Here is a 16,743-nt window from a genome sequence, read left to right on the forward strand (position 1 = left end):
GCCCGTTCCTGCCCATTCCTGCCTGTTCCTGCCTGCCCTTGCCCATCCCTGCCCATCCCTGCCTGTTCCTGCCCATCCCTGCCTGCTCCTGCCCGTTCCTGCCCATTCCTGCCCATCCCTGCCCGCCCCGCCCATCCCTGCCTGCCCTTGCCCATCCCTGCCTGCTCCTGCCCGTTCCTGCCCATTCCTGCCTGTTCCTGCCTGCCCCTGCCCATCCCTGCCCATCCCTGCCCGTTCCTGCCTGCCCTTGCCCATCCCTGCCCATCCCTGCCCATTCCTGCCCATCCCTGCCTGCTCCTGCCCATTCCTGCCCATTCCTGCCCATCCCTGCCTGCCCCTGCCCGTTTGCCTGCCCCTGCCCACCCCTACCCATCCCTGCCCGTGGCGCGGCACGGCCTTACAAACAGCTGCTGGAATCATCTCTTCTGATTCAGAATTTTTGAAATGATGCCGAAGGTCCTGGATTGCTGCATAAAAGCCCCAGGAATTTTGGCTAAATCAAGATGCCTGTAAAATTCATGGGTTTGAGCCTTTCAGATAATAGCAGAGGGTGTAAAGTAGAAAAGTTACCTTTATAAATAGCCCTCAGTACAGCCCTTTTGTAGCGGGCATATTTTCAGTTGGTAAATTGTAAACCGAGAATATAAATGCGTTTTGTTTTGGTAGCGTATTAATATCCTTTACAGAGCTGTTAAATTTCGACAGTGTCTGTGAAAAAACAGGAGAAAGATTTATGAGAGTGCTGACAGAGTGTATCAAAACTGCAAACTGTTCCAGATGTTAAAAAAAAATCCCACCTTTCACTTAGAAAAAGATTTGCTCTGATTTACAAGAGCTGGCATGGAATTCGTTTGGAGTCCTAATGCCTGAGCGTAGGAAAGGACGCGGGGCGAGGCGCAGGCTGGCGGCAGGCGAGGGAGGAAGACGGCTTCGGCGAGCCAGGCTGACGGTATATACAATGCATTTAAAAATACATGTCTAGAAGCAGACTTTTCCACACTGCCCAAACGTATCCATGCCTTGAACAAAAGGCTCCTCTAAGACAAGCTCACAGTCACCGCAAGCTTCAGCACAACGGTTTAAGATATCAACCATGCTTAGCATTCAACAGAAACGATTTGTGAGTAGCTAGGGTCACCGGCATCTCAGCATCTGATTTCAAAAGTTACACAGACTGTAGCAATTTGGTCTATTTCTGTTTAAAAACTCTATTAGTCACCACCAACTATAGTTCCTAGAAGTATTACTGACTGTTAACTCGACCCCCAAACATCTCCAGCTAGGGAAACCAAGCTAGCAAGTGGCACAGACATAGAAAGGCCTCCTAAAACAAGCGGTCGGCGTGTTTCGCGTGAGGGTATGTATGTCTGCACTGCTAATCCCGGAAGACTAGTGTCGGTATGTACAAGGCGATCTGGAGTTTCGGACTGCGAGGAGAGGGCGGGCGGCGGCTGCGCCGCGACTACACGTTAATGACAAACTCGGGGTTAGTGTAGGAGAATCCAGCAAACTCGTTCTGGTCCAAGTTCATGATGAAGAGTTTGTCCGTGGGCGTGAGCTCCACCGGCTGCCGGGTGAACTCTTTGTCGAAGTTGGAAGTGTCTCGTTTGTCCTTCTGTTAAACGGAAAGCACAGAGTTAAACGCGGTAAAGGGGGGAGCGCGAGCGAGCGGTGGCAGCACCCAAGGGCACGCGGCCGGGAGAGCTCTGCTGTCCCCAGGGGAGCTGTGCCAGCCCCGGGCTTCGCGCCCGGCACCCGACATCTCCGCGCCGGTTTCTGAAGCCGCCGGCGCTGAGGAACACGCGCCCAGACAGGCAGCACAGCCCCTGTACAACAGAAGCAGCCCCACACCGTGGGCGAGAACAGAGAACACCGCCTGAATGCGCTTGACACACACAACCAGACAGTAAAGGGACATGATGAGAGCACGGGGCGTCGGGGAGGGCTGCGGTGCTCCCAGGCCGAGCATCCCTCCTCTCCTGGCCACTGCAAGAGAGAGCAACAGAGCAGGTTCTCAGCACGCAAAACCAGCACTGCAAACAGAGGTTCACCATACACGGGAGGAAGGAGCCTGGAGGAAGCAACATGCCTCGAAATGGAAGTAAACATTCAATAGCATTTCAAAATTTGCACAAAACAATCAGCTGCAAGAGCTCCTTTTGCTTTGAGCTTGATTTTTAAAATTATGCTATGATACGGTATTAACCAACAGAGTGTTTTATTGATTTGAGGATGTGATTTGCTCCAGGGTCGTATATAGAAAATATACCGTAGTTCAAAACCTCAGAGAATGAAAATTCCACATACGAAATTAAAATGATAAGAGGTTGCACGGGAAGAACAACTTTGCAGCTACAGCCAACCCAAAGAAGAAAAAACAAAGTTAGTCGTGATTAGCGCTGGTAACCTGCTCCTGGCACGGCAGAGCCCATCGGTCGGGAGCGCTTGGACCGTTTTTATACAGGGGTGTGCATCAGAGGTTGTCCACGTAAGGTCTGTTCCGGCTGCGGGAGGTTACGGTGCCTCGGCTGAATGGGAAACCGGAGCACGGGAGAAACAATGCAAGCACCCAGGATCCGTCATCAGCCCCGCTCCCTGCAGTGCGGCAGTGGCGTGAGCAGCCGGGCAGCCCGCGGGCTGGGAACCTGCCCTGCTTCGTCTCGTTATTAAAGCAAGCAGGGAGAAAAGACTTTCCCATCTCTTCTTCCGTGTCTCTGTGGAGGAGCTCGATGAGACGGGAGCGCAGTCGTTCCCAGCCCTCTCCCAGCGTTTCCAGCTACCTGTGAAGGCTGCGCGCAGGGCGCGGGGCTGGGATGCTGCAGGGGGGTGACGGGTGGAGACCCGCAGCATCGCCCCGGGGCTGGACAAGCCTCGCCGGAGAGCGCTGCACTTTCCACCACTTTTTTTGGTTTTGCTGGCAGGCGCAGCCCGCCCCATGCCCTGACTCGGTGCTGGAGGTGACCTTCCCCTGACGTGACACTGGCAGGACCCTGTCACAAATCTGGTGCCTTGCAGTAACCTGCAAATCGGTCTTTTCTTTTTTCGGACTCCACCTTTGAACGAGGCCCCCGCAGCGCTGGGAGCTTGCCTGCGCTCCGCTGCGCCGGGAGATTTCCAGCTCTGGCTTGTTTTGTCAGCTCGCGGCAGAGGGCCCTGAGGGGTAACTGCGGGGGGTCCCCGCCGCGCTCCCACCCCTGCCGCTCCATCACCGGACACGCGTGTGCCGCCGGCGGCGGGAGGGACCACGCTGGCTGGTCTGTGCCCCCACCCCGCTCCCTCCCGCTGCAGCCATCCTCCCCGCTGCTCTGCGCCCGGCGGGCGATATGTTGTGTCCTCACTGCAGCACCTCGTCCCGCCGGCTGCCGCTGTCCAGGGACGCCGGGGCAGAGCCGTCCACACCTTCACGCCTCGAGCAGGAGCACGACCAGAACGTGGCCATGAGCCAGGTCCTCCCGGCCCTCCTCCTGCCAGCCCGGCCAGGCCAGGAGCACCACATCACAGCTGCAGCTGGATCAAGCCCCTGGAGACGAGCCTCGAGACGAGCCGCAGCCCAGGACCTCCACGGCCGCTCGAAGACGCCACTTGCCACAGGAGGGATCCCATCGGGGCGGCTTCAGCCTTGGGGGAAAGACCAGAGGGGAAAGAGAGCCAAGGGTGGCTGAGAAGAGATGAGGTGGGAAGAAGAACAGAGCTGGAGCTCAAGGAGCAAAGAGAGAAAAGCCAGGAGGAGAGCCAGGACGCGGCCATGCCGTCAAGCCAGCGAGGCTTTGAACGCGCAGCGGTGCGCAAGGCACCAGAGTCCCAACCTGCCCGTGCCTGCAGGTCCCAGGCTGTCCCCGAGCCGGAGCTGGGTCTCTGCCGTCGCTTTTGGACAAGTGTCACGCAGGAGCCGGCACAGTCCCTGCAGGGCTCCTCTCCCCAACACAGAGAAGGAAGAAGAGGTGGATTTGGGGGCACAGAGCAGGAGCGGGGAAGGGCAGATGGGGTGAAGCAGCCGACTTCAGGTGCAGAGTTCTGCCAGGCACAGGGTGAAGCAGTTGAAAGGCACATATAAGCCCACCTCGATGGAAGGCAGCATCCCCCCTAGGACGAGAGGGGCCGGCGCGGAGCCAGGGAAGAGCGGAGGCACTGCCCTTCGCTGCGAAGAGGCCGCTTCGAAGCAGTTGCACCAGGGCTCTTCTCTTGCAGCCCCAGCACGTGCAGAAGGAAGGAGCCGACGGTGGCACCAGGCTCCTGCCCCGCTCCCGGAGGGATGCTGAGCTGACCAAATGGTTCCTGAAGGCCACATCCACCCGAACCAACGTGTGCCAAGACAACACTGTCCTACTGAGCCAGGAGCTTCTCCCAAGCAGGAACGTGTGGGATGCTGCAAAGAGGAATGAAATGTCCACATGTGCTGCTGGTGCAAATCGCCACCACGGTCCCCAGCCCTTTTGGAGTGGCCTCTGCTGATGGCACCAGAAAGGGCGAGTGCTCAGCCTGGGAGCCCTTGGGTGAGCAAAACCTCCTGCCGCTTTTCGGCGGCAGAAAGCTCTGGCAAAGGCTGTGACGTGCCTGGGAGGGGGCTCAGGGCAGCCCACCTCCCCCTGCACAGCATCCTCCGGCAGCTGCCCCCCCCTCCAGGGGCTGGGCAGGAGAAGGCAGCAGCAGGAGGGCCCAGCCGTGAGCGCAGCAAAGTGGGGGTTGCTGATTTCTTACCTTGCATTTTGTCTGAAATTGGTGGCAATCTGGCCTCTGTCAATGAATAGCCTGGGAGCCGGTAGAGAACGGCTACGTGGATCTGGTAAACAGAGAGAGGGGAAGGCAGGGGAAATTCAAGGCTGAAAATGCTGCCGGCATTCTGCACTCTGGGAGGTGACGAGGAGCACAGGACGGCATGGCAGAGGCACCCCGGGCTACCACATGCCCAGGGCAGTGTGCCTGCAGGAAACGTCTGGCCCAGAACAGCATTTGTGCCTGGACCACAGGGGACGGGAATCCTCCCCAGCCGCCGCCTCCGAGCCCCTTCCCGCGGCAGAGCTCCGGGGCCGCATGGGCGGAGGAAGCCAGGCAGCAGCTGCTGCCGTCGGTGCTGCCGTTCGGTGCCTTTCAGAAGAATCCTGCGGAGTTCAGAACCGCAGCAATTCAGCAGAAGTGGATTTCCAAAGACAGAAGGGAAATTCTGCACTCCACACGCGCTCAGGAGAAGGGAGGTTAACAGGAACCCGTAATCCCTCTTTAGCTGAAACTGCCAATTGCTTTTAACAACTGCTCCTCTGAGAGCGCGGGGCCGGGGCGATGAGTCACCGACACAGGGCGCTGCCTCGCCGAGAGCCTTGCCTCTGCAGTCTCCAGAAATCCGAAGCGCATACCGCAGTTGTCTCTGTTCAAGGCATTTAAAGAGATCCCCAAGCGGCAGAGCTCCGCTCGCCTCGGCAGCGCCCCGCAGGAGGGCCGTCCCGATGCCCCAAATCATCCTTCCTCTGAGGGATGTCGGAGAGAAACGCCTTTCCCTGTCCACGTTTGAGCGGCACACGCAAGCAGCGTCGCCGGCTGCGCAGCACAAGCTGGTGCAGAGGACACGCTGGCATTGGCTCTCCATTTGGAAGATGCTTCCAGTACATCGCACCTCGTTTGGGGACGAGCACTGCAGAGGATGAACAGGCCACGGCTCCGCCGGCGGCGCAGGAGGCTGCCTTGTGATGTGGGCTGCTGCCTGCGCTGCTGCCTGCGCTGCTGCCTGCGCTGCTCTGGGGACCCGCCGTGGCCCCGAGCCGGCATCCCCGAGCAGCCGGGGCAGCTTCCAGCCCTCGGCGCGGTGCAGCCCCGACTCTGGGCGCTCCTGGCATCTCCGAGGCCAGAACTGTAGAAACTCATTATTGCCAAACACATGCAGGTTTCTTTCACATTATTTCTCACTTTTTATTTTATAATCAGTATTGGAAAAAAAAATAATTGGCACATTACAACTTAAAGCAGATTGATACAGTGACAGCCCACGAACATCTGCAGGATAGTATAAAAGGAAGCTGCATGATCGTTATTGTTTCAAGAGAAATTCATCCTTCCTGAAACTTCTTCTTTGATGCCAGGAACAAAACTTAGGCCATTTAAATATCTAGCGGCATTTTTTAAAAGTAGGACTATTAGTTGAAACAAGTTTCTTTACAAGCTTCATATCAGAATTCACAATACTGTTCAAAGTTAACTAGCATCCCATTTGTGTTAATACCACTTTTTGACACATTTAAAGCGCAGGTAACAAACTCAATCGACTGCTTTGGCATTTGAAAAAAAGAAAACGTTTTGCTATGAGAACCGACGGTGTGTGGTATTTACTAGGGTGACCATGGATTCAAAAGCATCTGCAACAGCTCTTCCAAATTTCCCGTTTACAACTGGGTATGTTTCTTTTGATTTAAAAAATGCTACTTAGAAACTGCACAATCGGGAGAAATCTTTGCAAACAGGAGACCTGGCTTCCCTAACGACTCATCGCCGCGGCCCAAGACCCAGCGCGGAGAACCACGCCTGCCCAAAGCCGCGTACGTACGAGTCTGCGGCGGCAAGGGGTGCCGCGGTGGGTTTCAACAAACAGCGGGCCGGAGCGACAAAAGAAGCCAGAATCGGCATTTCAGCTCTCCGGAGCAACTGCTCCGTCTTGGGAGGAGCGGAGAGGCTCAGCCGGCAGCACCCGCGCTGCGGGGTGCGTGTTTAGTGCAGGGAAAGGTTTCATAAAATCGCTTGCTTGCCACTGAGGCTAAGAAGGCGAAACATTACATTTTCATGATTGTATTAAAAGACAAGGAGAAGGGAAGAGCCGGAATGAAAGCACACGCTGAAGAGATTTCTCCCGATTGTCATGGCCTGCGCCTCTCCGTTTTACCTCCGTCAGCCAACAAACTGTTTTCACTTTCTACAAATACAATGTCATAAAAGCACATTCGCAGCGCCTAGTGCACATCACCCACCCTCCGGGCATGCCCCAAATCACGTGAAGACACTCTGGCTTTGAAATATGGTCACTCTAGTAGTAGTACTAAAGAAAAACCATGAATGCAAGTTTTGCAATGGAAAATGTCACCGCAACAGCAGTTGGGACTGGATGATAGAGATGCAGGAATGAGATCTACACAGCTACTTAGCTCTTGGCTTCAGGTTTAAAAAACTCAGAGTTAACAAAGGAAAATCCTTCGAATTCTGACTGGTCAATGTTCCTGATGACTTCCTGGTCAGGAGGTGTTAAGACGGGTGGATGGCGAGTGAAAAACCGGTCGAAGTTTTCAGCATTGCGTCCACACTATGAGAGGGGAAGAAAAGAACGTATGGTGGGTGGAGAAAGAAGCGTGCAGGATGCGGCTGCAGCCACCCGCCCAGCCTCGCCGCGCGCCGCCGCCTATCTCGGTGCAGCAATGGCAGAAAAGAAAAAGGTGCAAAATAGGTATGAGCTTTGTTAGTCGCAAGGCGATGTCATCTCATGGCACAACCAGAGACCGGCAAAATCCTCCGGCTGCGCCATGGCAAGTAATTGCAGGAGAGGAATGAGATGGGTGCGCAATTACTTGCTGTGGTCCCCTGCCTACACTGTACCTTCTCTCCGCTGCACCACGCGCAGGGCAACTTCTTCTGAAAGACGCCTGCGGCTTTACCGCTTGGTCATCCCTCCTTCCCCGGGAGCGGGAAGTTTTCGTCATGCCTGGACTGCTTAGAGGATTCTCCTTGCTCCTGCCCAAGGAGAGGGCTCCTCACCTTCCGCAGAGCTCTTGTAAACTGCTGCTGGCCGAATGTTTAATGCCCGCAGTTGTGCCAGGGAATCGCCGGGGCTGCTCCGTCCCTTCCCGACTGCCCGTCAGACTCTGACGGTCCATGCCGGTGCACGGGGTGCTGCTCGGCTGAGGCAGGCAGGAGCTGGAGCACCGGGGTGCTCCTGGCCACCAGCTTTCTGCCGTGTGGCAGCCGGGCTCTCCGCACGGCATCCCTACAGCTCTTCCCTGAAGCTGGGCACGGCTGGCTAGCCCTAAAACCCTGCTCACCGTGACATTTTTCCCTCTTGCCCCAGAAGGCAGCTGATGACAACCCCCGTGTCAGGCAGGGCAGGGGTCCAGGAGCACCGGCGAGCTCTCTGCAGCCAGCAAAGCCAGGTGAGAGAACCCAAAAGCTCTGGAGTCCGGGCGGCCCCCGCCCTGGCCGACATGGCGCTGCAGGGCAGGAAAACACGGGGTCTGGAAGGCACCCAAGAGCGCCAGACCCTCATTGGGGGTCAGTCAGCGTCCGTCGCTCCAGGCTGCTGTGGAGCAGGAGCCCTGGGCAGGCGCTGAGGATCCGGCTGGCTGCACGCCGCAGTCTCTGCAGCAAAAGGGGGAGGTCGGGAGCAGGGAGACATGCCAAATGCCTTATTTAATTTTCTTAGCAATCAAAACAAGGGTCCTGTAACTTCCTGCGCTGCAAGTGATGATTTAATATAATAATAATAGCAATAGCTAATAACAGGTGGATACCGGGTCACTGCAGCAGCTACAAATGGTGCTCAATTGCTACCTATCACACGCGTGTCACACCCCTGTGAACTGCACTTGATGACTTTGCTCTGATGGCTGGCGAACTCCCCCTCCTATCAGAGCCGTCACACAGCCGATGCTCTCCCGGCCCCTCAGGAGAGATGCAAAGCCAGCACCTCTCAGTCCCTTTGTTCTCTCCTTCCATTTCCCCACGGAGAACATACGCTTCAAGTGCTGGGAGAATTTTCCCTGGCATTTAACTTTCATTTGCTAAGGAAACAGATTTACATTTTTAATAAATGCCAGACTAAATATAATAAAATATTAAAGACAAATACATGTAAACTTCAACATTTCCCAGTTCCTTCCTCTGCCACAAACGTTTCAGGTAAGACAACGTGAACATCCATCAGCCTCCGATGGCTTGTTCCTTTGGCAGCTCTTACATGTTCTTACAGCGCCAAATGAGACACTTATTATCCCCAAGTCTCTAAAAAATGTTCAGTGGGCAATGTTTGAGATCACAAAATCACAGAATCGCTATGGTTGGAAAAGACCTGTAAGATCATCAAGTCCAACCCCCAACCCAACCCCCCCATGCCCACTAAACCATGTCCCGCAGTGCCATGTCCACACGTTCCTTGAACACCTCCAGGGATGGTGACTCCACCACCTCCCTGGGCAGCCTCTTCCAGTGCTTCACCGCTCGCTCTGCAAAGACATTTTTCCTAATATCCAGCCTGAACCTCCCCTGGCACAACTTGAGGCCATTTCCTCTTGTCCCATCACTTGTCACCTGGGAGAAGAGACCAACACCCACCTCCCCACAACCCCCTTTCAAGCAGTTGGAGAGAGCGATGAGGTCTCCCCTCAGCCCCCTCTTCTCCAGACTGAACACCCCCAGCTCCCTCAGCCACTCCTCATCAGACTTGTGCTCCAGACCCCTCACCAGCTCCGTCGCCCTTCTCTGGGCACGCTCCAGCACCTCAATGTCCTTCTGGTAGTGAGGGGCCCAAAACTGAACACAGCATACGAGGTGCAGATGATTTAACTCCAGCTACAGCCGTGCCGAACACCAGCCCATCCCGCCTCTGAGCCCATTCTTCCACACCACTGTACCGCTCGTATTTTGTAAGGCCATGTCTTAACCTACAGCACATTTCTAGTCGGGATTTGTTAAGCTTCCGCTCCCAAACCCATCTTCTGTCCAGGATCACGAGCTCAGCACGGTTTCTAACTCAGCACTCAAACTTACTCAGAGAGCTCGGAGGCACTTTTTCCCTCCTGCATCTCTTCCGGGCTGCCGTGGCCACATGCGCTGCAGCATCAGCCCCGGCGAACACAGCTCCTGCCTCTGGCCCCAGGATGAGCTCAGGCAAGAGCAGACGCTGCTCTTGGGGTGGTGGGTTGCAATGTGGTTTGCTCTTTTTCAAGTCTTTGGATGCAAAAACGAGTTGGTGCTGGCGAGGGGAGGAGTCAGGCAAAAAACAAGAAAGAAAAAAAAAAATCCAAACAATGACCAACAAAATCCCCCCAAACCAAACATGTAAACACAGTGCCAACCAGTTCACCAGGAAGACAAGGGCTTCCCAAAATGAGCCTGAGAAGCCCTTTCATGCAGCCTATGAAGAGCATTGCATCGGTGAGGGAGAACCTGCCCGGCTGCCCTTGGCCGCGGTCCCAGCACGATGCCGTCCGCGTCGTCGCCCTCCCGGAGCGACTTTTTGGAAATCCCTGATTTCAAGCACAGAGACCCAAATGGAAAACGGCCTCTCCAAGGAAGGGGTACAGGTCCCTGCACCAGAAAACATAGAGCCCAGCACTAATTAACAACAGAAACCCAGTAAGGAGCTGGAGAATGAAGACACAAGCACAGCGAGCAGACTGGCAGGCACAGGCTCGTTAGCTGCTCCTTATAAAAAGCCCAGGTTCTTGTACCTTGCCAATCCCTGACTGCGGTACGGACCCCATCCCGAGGCAATTCTCCGCATCTTTTCTTCTCTCCGAGCACCTTATCCCTGAGAGCAGCAGGCAGGTGCAAACTAACGGGGATGTGCCCATCTCCGGGGCAGACGGAGGCTCTGCATCCCACGAAGAAGTGGCCAAAAGGGGACCTTCTGGTTCCCTTCCCCTCTCGGCTACTCCAGCCGTACCTGTGCTCCCCTCTGCAGCTCCCGTCTGATCCCAGCCCGCTGCCTCTGCGGAGGCGGGAGCAGCTGGAAAGCAGCTGGAAAGCAGCCGTGCCGGGGGACGGAGGCGAGGGCGGCCAAGCCCCCGCGCCTCCCCTGGGGAAGCGCTCCTGGGGGTGCTCAGACCAGGCGCCGCGTTGCCAGAGGGCTCGAAGGCTGACAGACACCCCCTCTCCAGAGCAGCAGCCCAGCAGCGAGGTTCTTAGGGGTCCAGAAACGAATAGCGAGGTCATCTGCTGATGAGCTGACCATTCCCGCCGTAAGGAATTTCAGCAAGAGCTGCCGCAGCTCCAGTTTGTTTGGGAAGAGCTGGTCGCTGCTCTGGACCACGCAATCAAGTACAGCTTTAGAGACGTGCGGAAGTGTGTTTGAGATGTTTGACAAGTCAGCATCAGCCAGATGCCTTCCTGAAAGCCATCATATTAACATCAAGATAGAAAGTAAATTCCCCGAACTGAAGTTGCCAGTTCCACAGAGCCTGGAAGCTAAAGTCACGGATCAAAGAGACAGGGGCTTTTCTAGGCCACGTTGTCACTAGTCTTCCCCCTCAGCGCCGAGATAAAACAAACTATGAGCAAGATTACTGGGCAAGTCTGCAGCGCTTAAGGTTATCAGTGCAGTAACACAGAACATAGCAGGGTTTACCTACTAATAAGCTGCTCACCTGCAGATGCTATCAACTCCCAATATACGGTGAAAGCTTTACGGTGCTTTGAAAATATAGCTGTCATTGCCTATTAGCTTCCCGAGCTCTCGGTGGAGACAGGCAAGGCAGTGCATGGGAAATCTCTGACAGCTCTAGCCTTCTCGTTGCTATAAAGAAATGCGCTGCCTTAAAAAAAAAGAAATCAAACAAAAGCAACTCCATCATTAAGACTTAAAAACTAATCCTTGCGAAATGCTTCCAGTTATTGGGATAGAAGGTACAAATATATTTTTGATAGGTATATTGGCAAGCGATAATTCTCGCTGTAAAACAGTAAGGCAGGAATATGTGGATGGAAAATGTTACAAGCTGCATCTACCCATAGCATTTCATGCCCAGCTTTGTGAAGTTTGCTTTTTTTCCTGCGCACCTTCTGTTCAGATGCATAAGAACTCGGCCTGGCCAGCAAACCAAACAGCGCACCCTCCTCTTTGGGAGCTTTCACATGGATAAAATATGTCCTTTAAGGCTGGGAATTGTCTTTGGGTTTATAGAAGCCGGATCCAAGCCCAAACGCAAGGTCTAAAGGCTGTGACCACCCGTGCTGCCCTGCACGCCACGTCCCGAGCCCCCCCCACAGTGCCACAGGCGGCCACTGGCCCTTGGGCACGTGGCGGGTTTTAATCCGGTGGCCAAGGCCCCACGCTGCTGGAGCTTCAGACGCAAGGTCTGGCCCGCGTGCGTGAGACGAGAGAGCAAGAAAGATCCACGCCGCTCCAGACGACAAAAAACCGCTATCTGCAGGAGCACCATCTTTAACGCTTCCGAAATTAAGTTCCTCTTTAAGGGACGGGAGACAGGCTGTATGAATTCCTACGTTTGTCTAATGCCACGTTGTGAAAAATCTGCCTCATGTTAGTACTATATTAATGTACAGGCATCACTCCATCCTGAATGGAGAAAGGGGGAGGGTGGGAATTTATCTTACATAAATCCCCAATGTGTCCTGTCTAATATTTATAGCCAGCACAGAATGGCTTTTTTTTCAAGCTGCAGAAATAAAACTGTCAGCTTAGAAGATAGCCTTTTTATTTTATCAGTTTCTAGCTTGATTTCAAATAGAGACAAAAGGCATAATAAAATATTTTCCATTGATCCCTGAGATGCAATCAAAGATCATAAAAAGCCGAGGACGGCAGTTCTCCTGCCGCGACGAAGCCCTCGCTCCCAGCGCCGAGCAGAAGCAGTGGGCTGCACCCGCCCTCGATTTCCCAGCTTTTTGGCCCAAACCAGTGGTCCGGCCACGATCCCACTGGCCTCGCAAGCATCTCTTGGGCACGTCTGACCTTCTGGTGCTGCTCCGGGTTAGAACCTGGCTCCTTGCCACCCGAGGGAGGATCAGGCTCTCGGACACTTCTGGCAGTAGATGCATCACGTGTGGGGGAATTTGGCTCGCAGCAGGAACCTGGGGCCACGCCAAAGGCCCCTGTGCGCTGGTCGGGGGACCGACGGTGCTTTTTGTTTGTAAGTGTCTGGTTAATGATCCCAGACCGCAGCTCGGCATGCTCCAGCACGCGCTCCTTGCTCTGGGCAAAGGCTGGGAGCATTCGCTGCGAGGGTTTTCTGATGTAGGAGCCCGACTTTCATCTCTCCCCTATCAACAAAGCCACGTTTCTGCCCAATGTACTGAAAATATTGGCTGAATAATCAGAGGGGAATCTCAGAGAAAGCCTTTACAGGACCCTGAGGCTACCAGAGCAAATCTTGTCTCGATTACGAGAGGAGATGTTTAACCTTAACGCGTTTGGCCGCCTCCCTGCGGCACGCTCCTGCCCGCTGTTGGCCCCCTCAATCCTTAAATCTCACCTAATTAGGAAATTACTTATGCAAACATCTGAACTCACCTTGTAAAGACCGAAAATAAGGCTACAAGAACGCACATGCAGGGGAACCGGAGTTTTTACAAATCCGGATCTATAAATGGCATTTCAATATTAATTAATTCAACGCAGTTAGAGGAAAATTAATTTATGCAATTAAAAATTATTAGATTAAAAGCATTTTTTTTTAACCACTGTCCTGTTGTGAGTAATCCTGTGCTCTGCCGTGTGATTTCAATGCTTTCAAAATGAGGAGACTTCTCAAATCACTAGGCTTTATGTAAAGTAAAGGAGTAATTAGATACCAAAAACAATAATTATCTCAATGAGAGACAGAGAAAGCAGGCAAGTGTAAATACACTCCCCAGGGTAAACGCAGACCCATGAAAGGAATTGTTATGCACAAGCCAAACCGCGGAGCAGCCAAGCACAGCCCCATGTCAAAACCGCCGAGTTTCTGCGCACCAAAGACAACCCAGACCCTGCTCTGTCTCGTTACCGTCTCTCTGATAAAGGTTAATCAAGCACAAAGCAGGAAGCAACACATGAGCTCTTGGGAATTCATTTTCAGCTCCGGGTATGTAACACCCAAGCCAGGCAGAGGGCTGAAGGCTCTGCTTTCCTGGCGGTGTAAAATGATGCCGGTTTCTGGGAAGGGATGTGAAGCCCTTCCTGGCAAGCAGGCGCTGGGAAGGCACGGAGAGCCCTCGCTTGTAGCCACGCTCACTACCTGCGGAGATGCTACAAAATCACAGAAACGTGGCAAAAATCCCCGTGGGTGCTACGGAAGAGGTAATTAGCAAAGACGCTTCTGCGGAGAGCGGGTGCGGATGGGACCACCCCAGGGGGAGAGGTGCGGAGGCAGCACGTGAGCTGCGCACCCGCCTGCTCCGGAACGGGACCTTCCCCGGTGCCTCCACTGCCCTCCTGCACCCGCCTGGCCACAGCGCTCACGTACGCAAGAGGGGGTTCTGGGCTACTCGAGCAATGAGCAAACATGAATTAATGATGCTTTCTGATACGCAGATTTGTTGACATGATGCTAAAGACAATTTGGACCGGGCTGTGCCCACCCCGACTTGTGTTTGTGGGGCTGAAGCGCTCGGGCCCATGCGGTGCTGGAGCACAGGCAGGCTGTGGGCATTTGTGGGCAGATACCGAGCCCGCATTTGCATATTATTCCGTATTTTGAAACTTTGGCTTGCAGACAATCTCTGTAGCCTTATCTTTATAGAAGCCAATTTAAAAAAACCCCCAAATTAAAAACAATAGACTTAAGCCAAGGTAAAGCACCAGGCTAGGACAAATCCCCGCTCCACAGGCACTCGAGCCCTGCATGCGCAGCTGAAGGTCAGAAGCAGTAAGCAACGTCTTTCCTCGTGACCCACCCAAGTACACTGTGAAGGTGCCCGAACCCGGATTTTCATTTCTGTGCTGCTCTGATCTGCGCTCACAGCTGGCATGAAAGAAGCAGCATCTTCCAGCACAGATGCACCGCTGTTGAAATATCAGCTATCTGCAGGTACCCGAGTTGTCTTAATCCTACCTAAATCCTAAATCTACTGCGTCTACCTTTCTGTTAATCTTCCTGTCCTATCAAATGGTGAATTTTCCCCAGCGCCAGCCGTTAGGTGAGATGTGACAGACGGCAGCTTACCGTCCCCCCTCCAAGGTCCAGCATCAAAAGGATTTTCAAAGAAATAAGAACATTTAATGCAGGACAAAAATTGCACATTTTAAAACAGTAAGAAAGCGCTTTTGACAGAATTCAATTGTTTTTAACTCTAAGACACCAAACAATAACGCTATGCCACAACCCACGGCAAAGAGCATCACTGGGGATCTGCTCAGGAAGAAAGGGCAGACGTAAGGAGGGGTGCAGCGACAGTGTCATTAGCAAACGAACACAGAGGTGGGAAACAGGAGTTACAGATTTGAGGAGAAACGGGCCCTTGCAGAATAAGACCCCGAAGCCCCGGTGCCCGCTCAGCCCTCCCGACGGGCTCCGGCTGCGGAGCAGCGTCCCCCCCGCGGCTGGAGCTCGCAGACCACCCGCCGGGTCTCTCCGCATCCTCTGCACAGCGGTCGGATCCCACTCTAAGCCAACAGATCACGGGGTGTGCAAACAGCCCTGAACACTTTGTGCTATTGTACTTTAACATCATATATACCGTTACTGCCCAGTAACGCCTTTCCTGCACTGTCTAATGGCTTGAAGGCACCATTCCTTCCAAGGGAAAGGAAAACAGCAACAACAGACCTCTGTGCTGACCATCACCAGCTGCTTACCAGCAACCTGGCTCTCCACATTTCTGAGACAGGCAAGGAGAATGGGAATTTTCCTCTTTGCCGATGCGGAGGGCAGCCCGAGACTGCACCGCACAGACGCAGCTCTCACCGTGGGAGCGAAAGGCTCTGAGGACAGTAGTACCCCATAGAGTTTCCTGCAAAGGCATCGCTGCACAGGAGCTAACTCGGTAAAAACGTTTGTCTGAAATTAAAATACGCGGTGCCAAGTGCACGCAGGAAGTCGTGGGCAGACCCGGGCCGAGGAGCAGAGCTCCTGGTCGGCAGCCGCTCCCCCATCAGTACGGCATGCCGGGAGGGAGACGGGGCTGGGGAGGCTCCTGGCAGGCCCAGCTAATGGGCGGTTTATTCGTATTCGATCACTCAAGCAAGGAGCTGTAGAAGGAAAAAGGCTGCTAGAGCAGAGAGGCATTTAGAGGGAGGAGAGCTAAAGGAGCTGAGCACCCTACATCAAATGGACTCCCACTCCATGTTTTCCCTGAAAGCAGAGTTTTTCCAAGCACTGAAGGGGTCCCTTCAAAAGAACAGGTTTACTGTAAAGCAGAGGAAAAGCAGATGTGTCCAAGGTTACGGGCAGTGGGGCAGGGGAAGGCTCGGTTAAATACACGGAACACCTCTGGACTCTGAGTTGTGATCCAGGATGACGGATTAAGAGAGCATGCAGTGTCCCCACCTTGACAACTGGGCATAAATATCAGTCCGTATCAGCCATGTAAATCAGATTTAACTTTGGATTCACAGGTTTCTGTAGAACACCAGTGCCCATCTAGGGCACAGCAGCTAACAGGCATGCAGGAGGTGGGAGCACATGAATAAGCCCATGCCTTAGGGACCTGGACCACCGCGGAGAGCCTCAGACATAGCTGTGGCCCCCCCAGCCCCAACAGTGGCAAAGCGAAATAGGGAAATCCAGGGAGAGATGTCCCTGTCCCTGAGTCTACGTGGTCACTGCTGCCTGTGCGTCCTCTCCTGGGACGGGCAGAGAGGTCACAGGCGGAGAGATGCAGCAAACCAACGCGCTGGGGGTCAGGCAGAGAAGCCTGAGCACCGCAGCTCGCAGGCTCCTGCCCTCGTGCTGCTTCAGCATCAACCCCGTACGCAGCAGGCGATGAAACCCGCGTTGTGGCTCAGGCTGCACCCCTGCACTGGCACAGGCATTACGCGGACAGACGTCACCGCAAAGGCGGCTGGACCAAGGAGCAGTCAAGTAGTCTGTCTTTTTTGACAAATACCTTTCGGATTAC

General features: G+C 54.2%; 1 protein-coding gene across 2 annotated transcripts in view; it reads right to left on the reverse strand.

Annotated features, from left to right (window-relative positions):
• Nucleotides 1-1,462: 1,462 nt before the first annotated feature.
• Nucleotides 1,463-16,743, reverse strand: part of PRKCB (protein kinase C beta) — a 133,271-nt gene continuing 117,990 nt past the window's right edge. The window contains exon 17 of one of the 2 annotated variants that reach the window (XM_059826663.1): nt 1,463-1,615. In XM_059826663.1, the coding sequence (XP_059682646.1) occupies nt 1,463-1,615 (153 nt within the window). Of the gene's footprint in view, nt 1,616-6,864; nt 7,280-16,743 lie in introns of those variants that run through there. The other variant, XM_059826662.1, reaches the window with a different exon arrangement.

Source organism: Gavia stellata, chromosome 18 (assembly GCF_030936135.1).
Source record: "Gavia stellata isolate bGavSte3 chromosome 18, bGavSte3.hap2, whole genome shotgun sequence".
Lineage (NCBI taxonomy): Eukaryota > Metazoa > Chordata > Aves > Gaviiformes > Gaviidae > Gavia > Gavia stellata.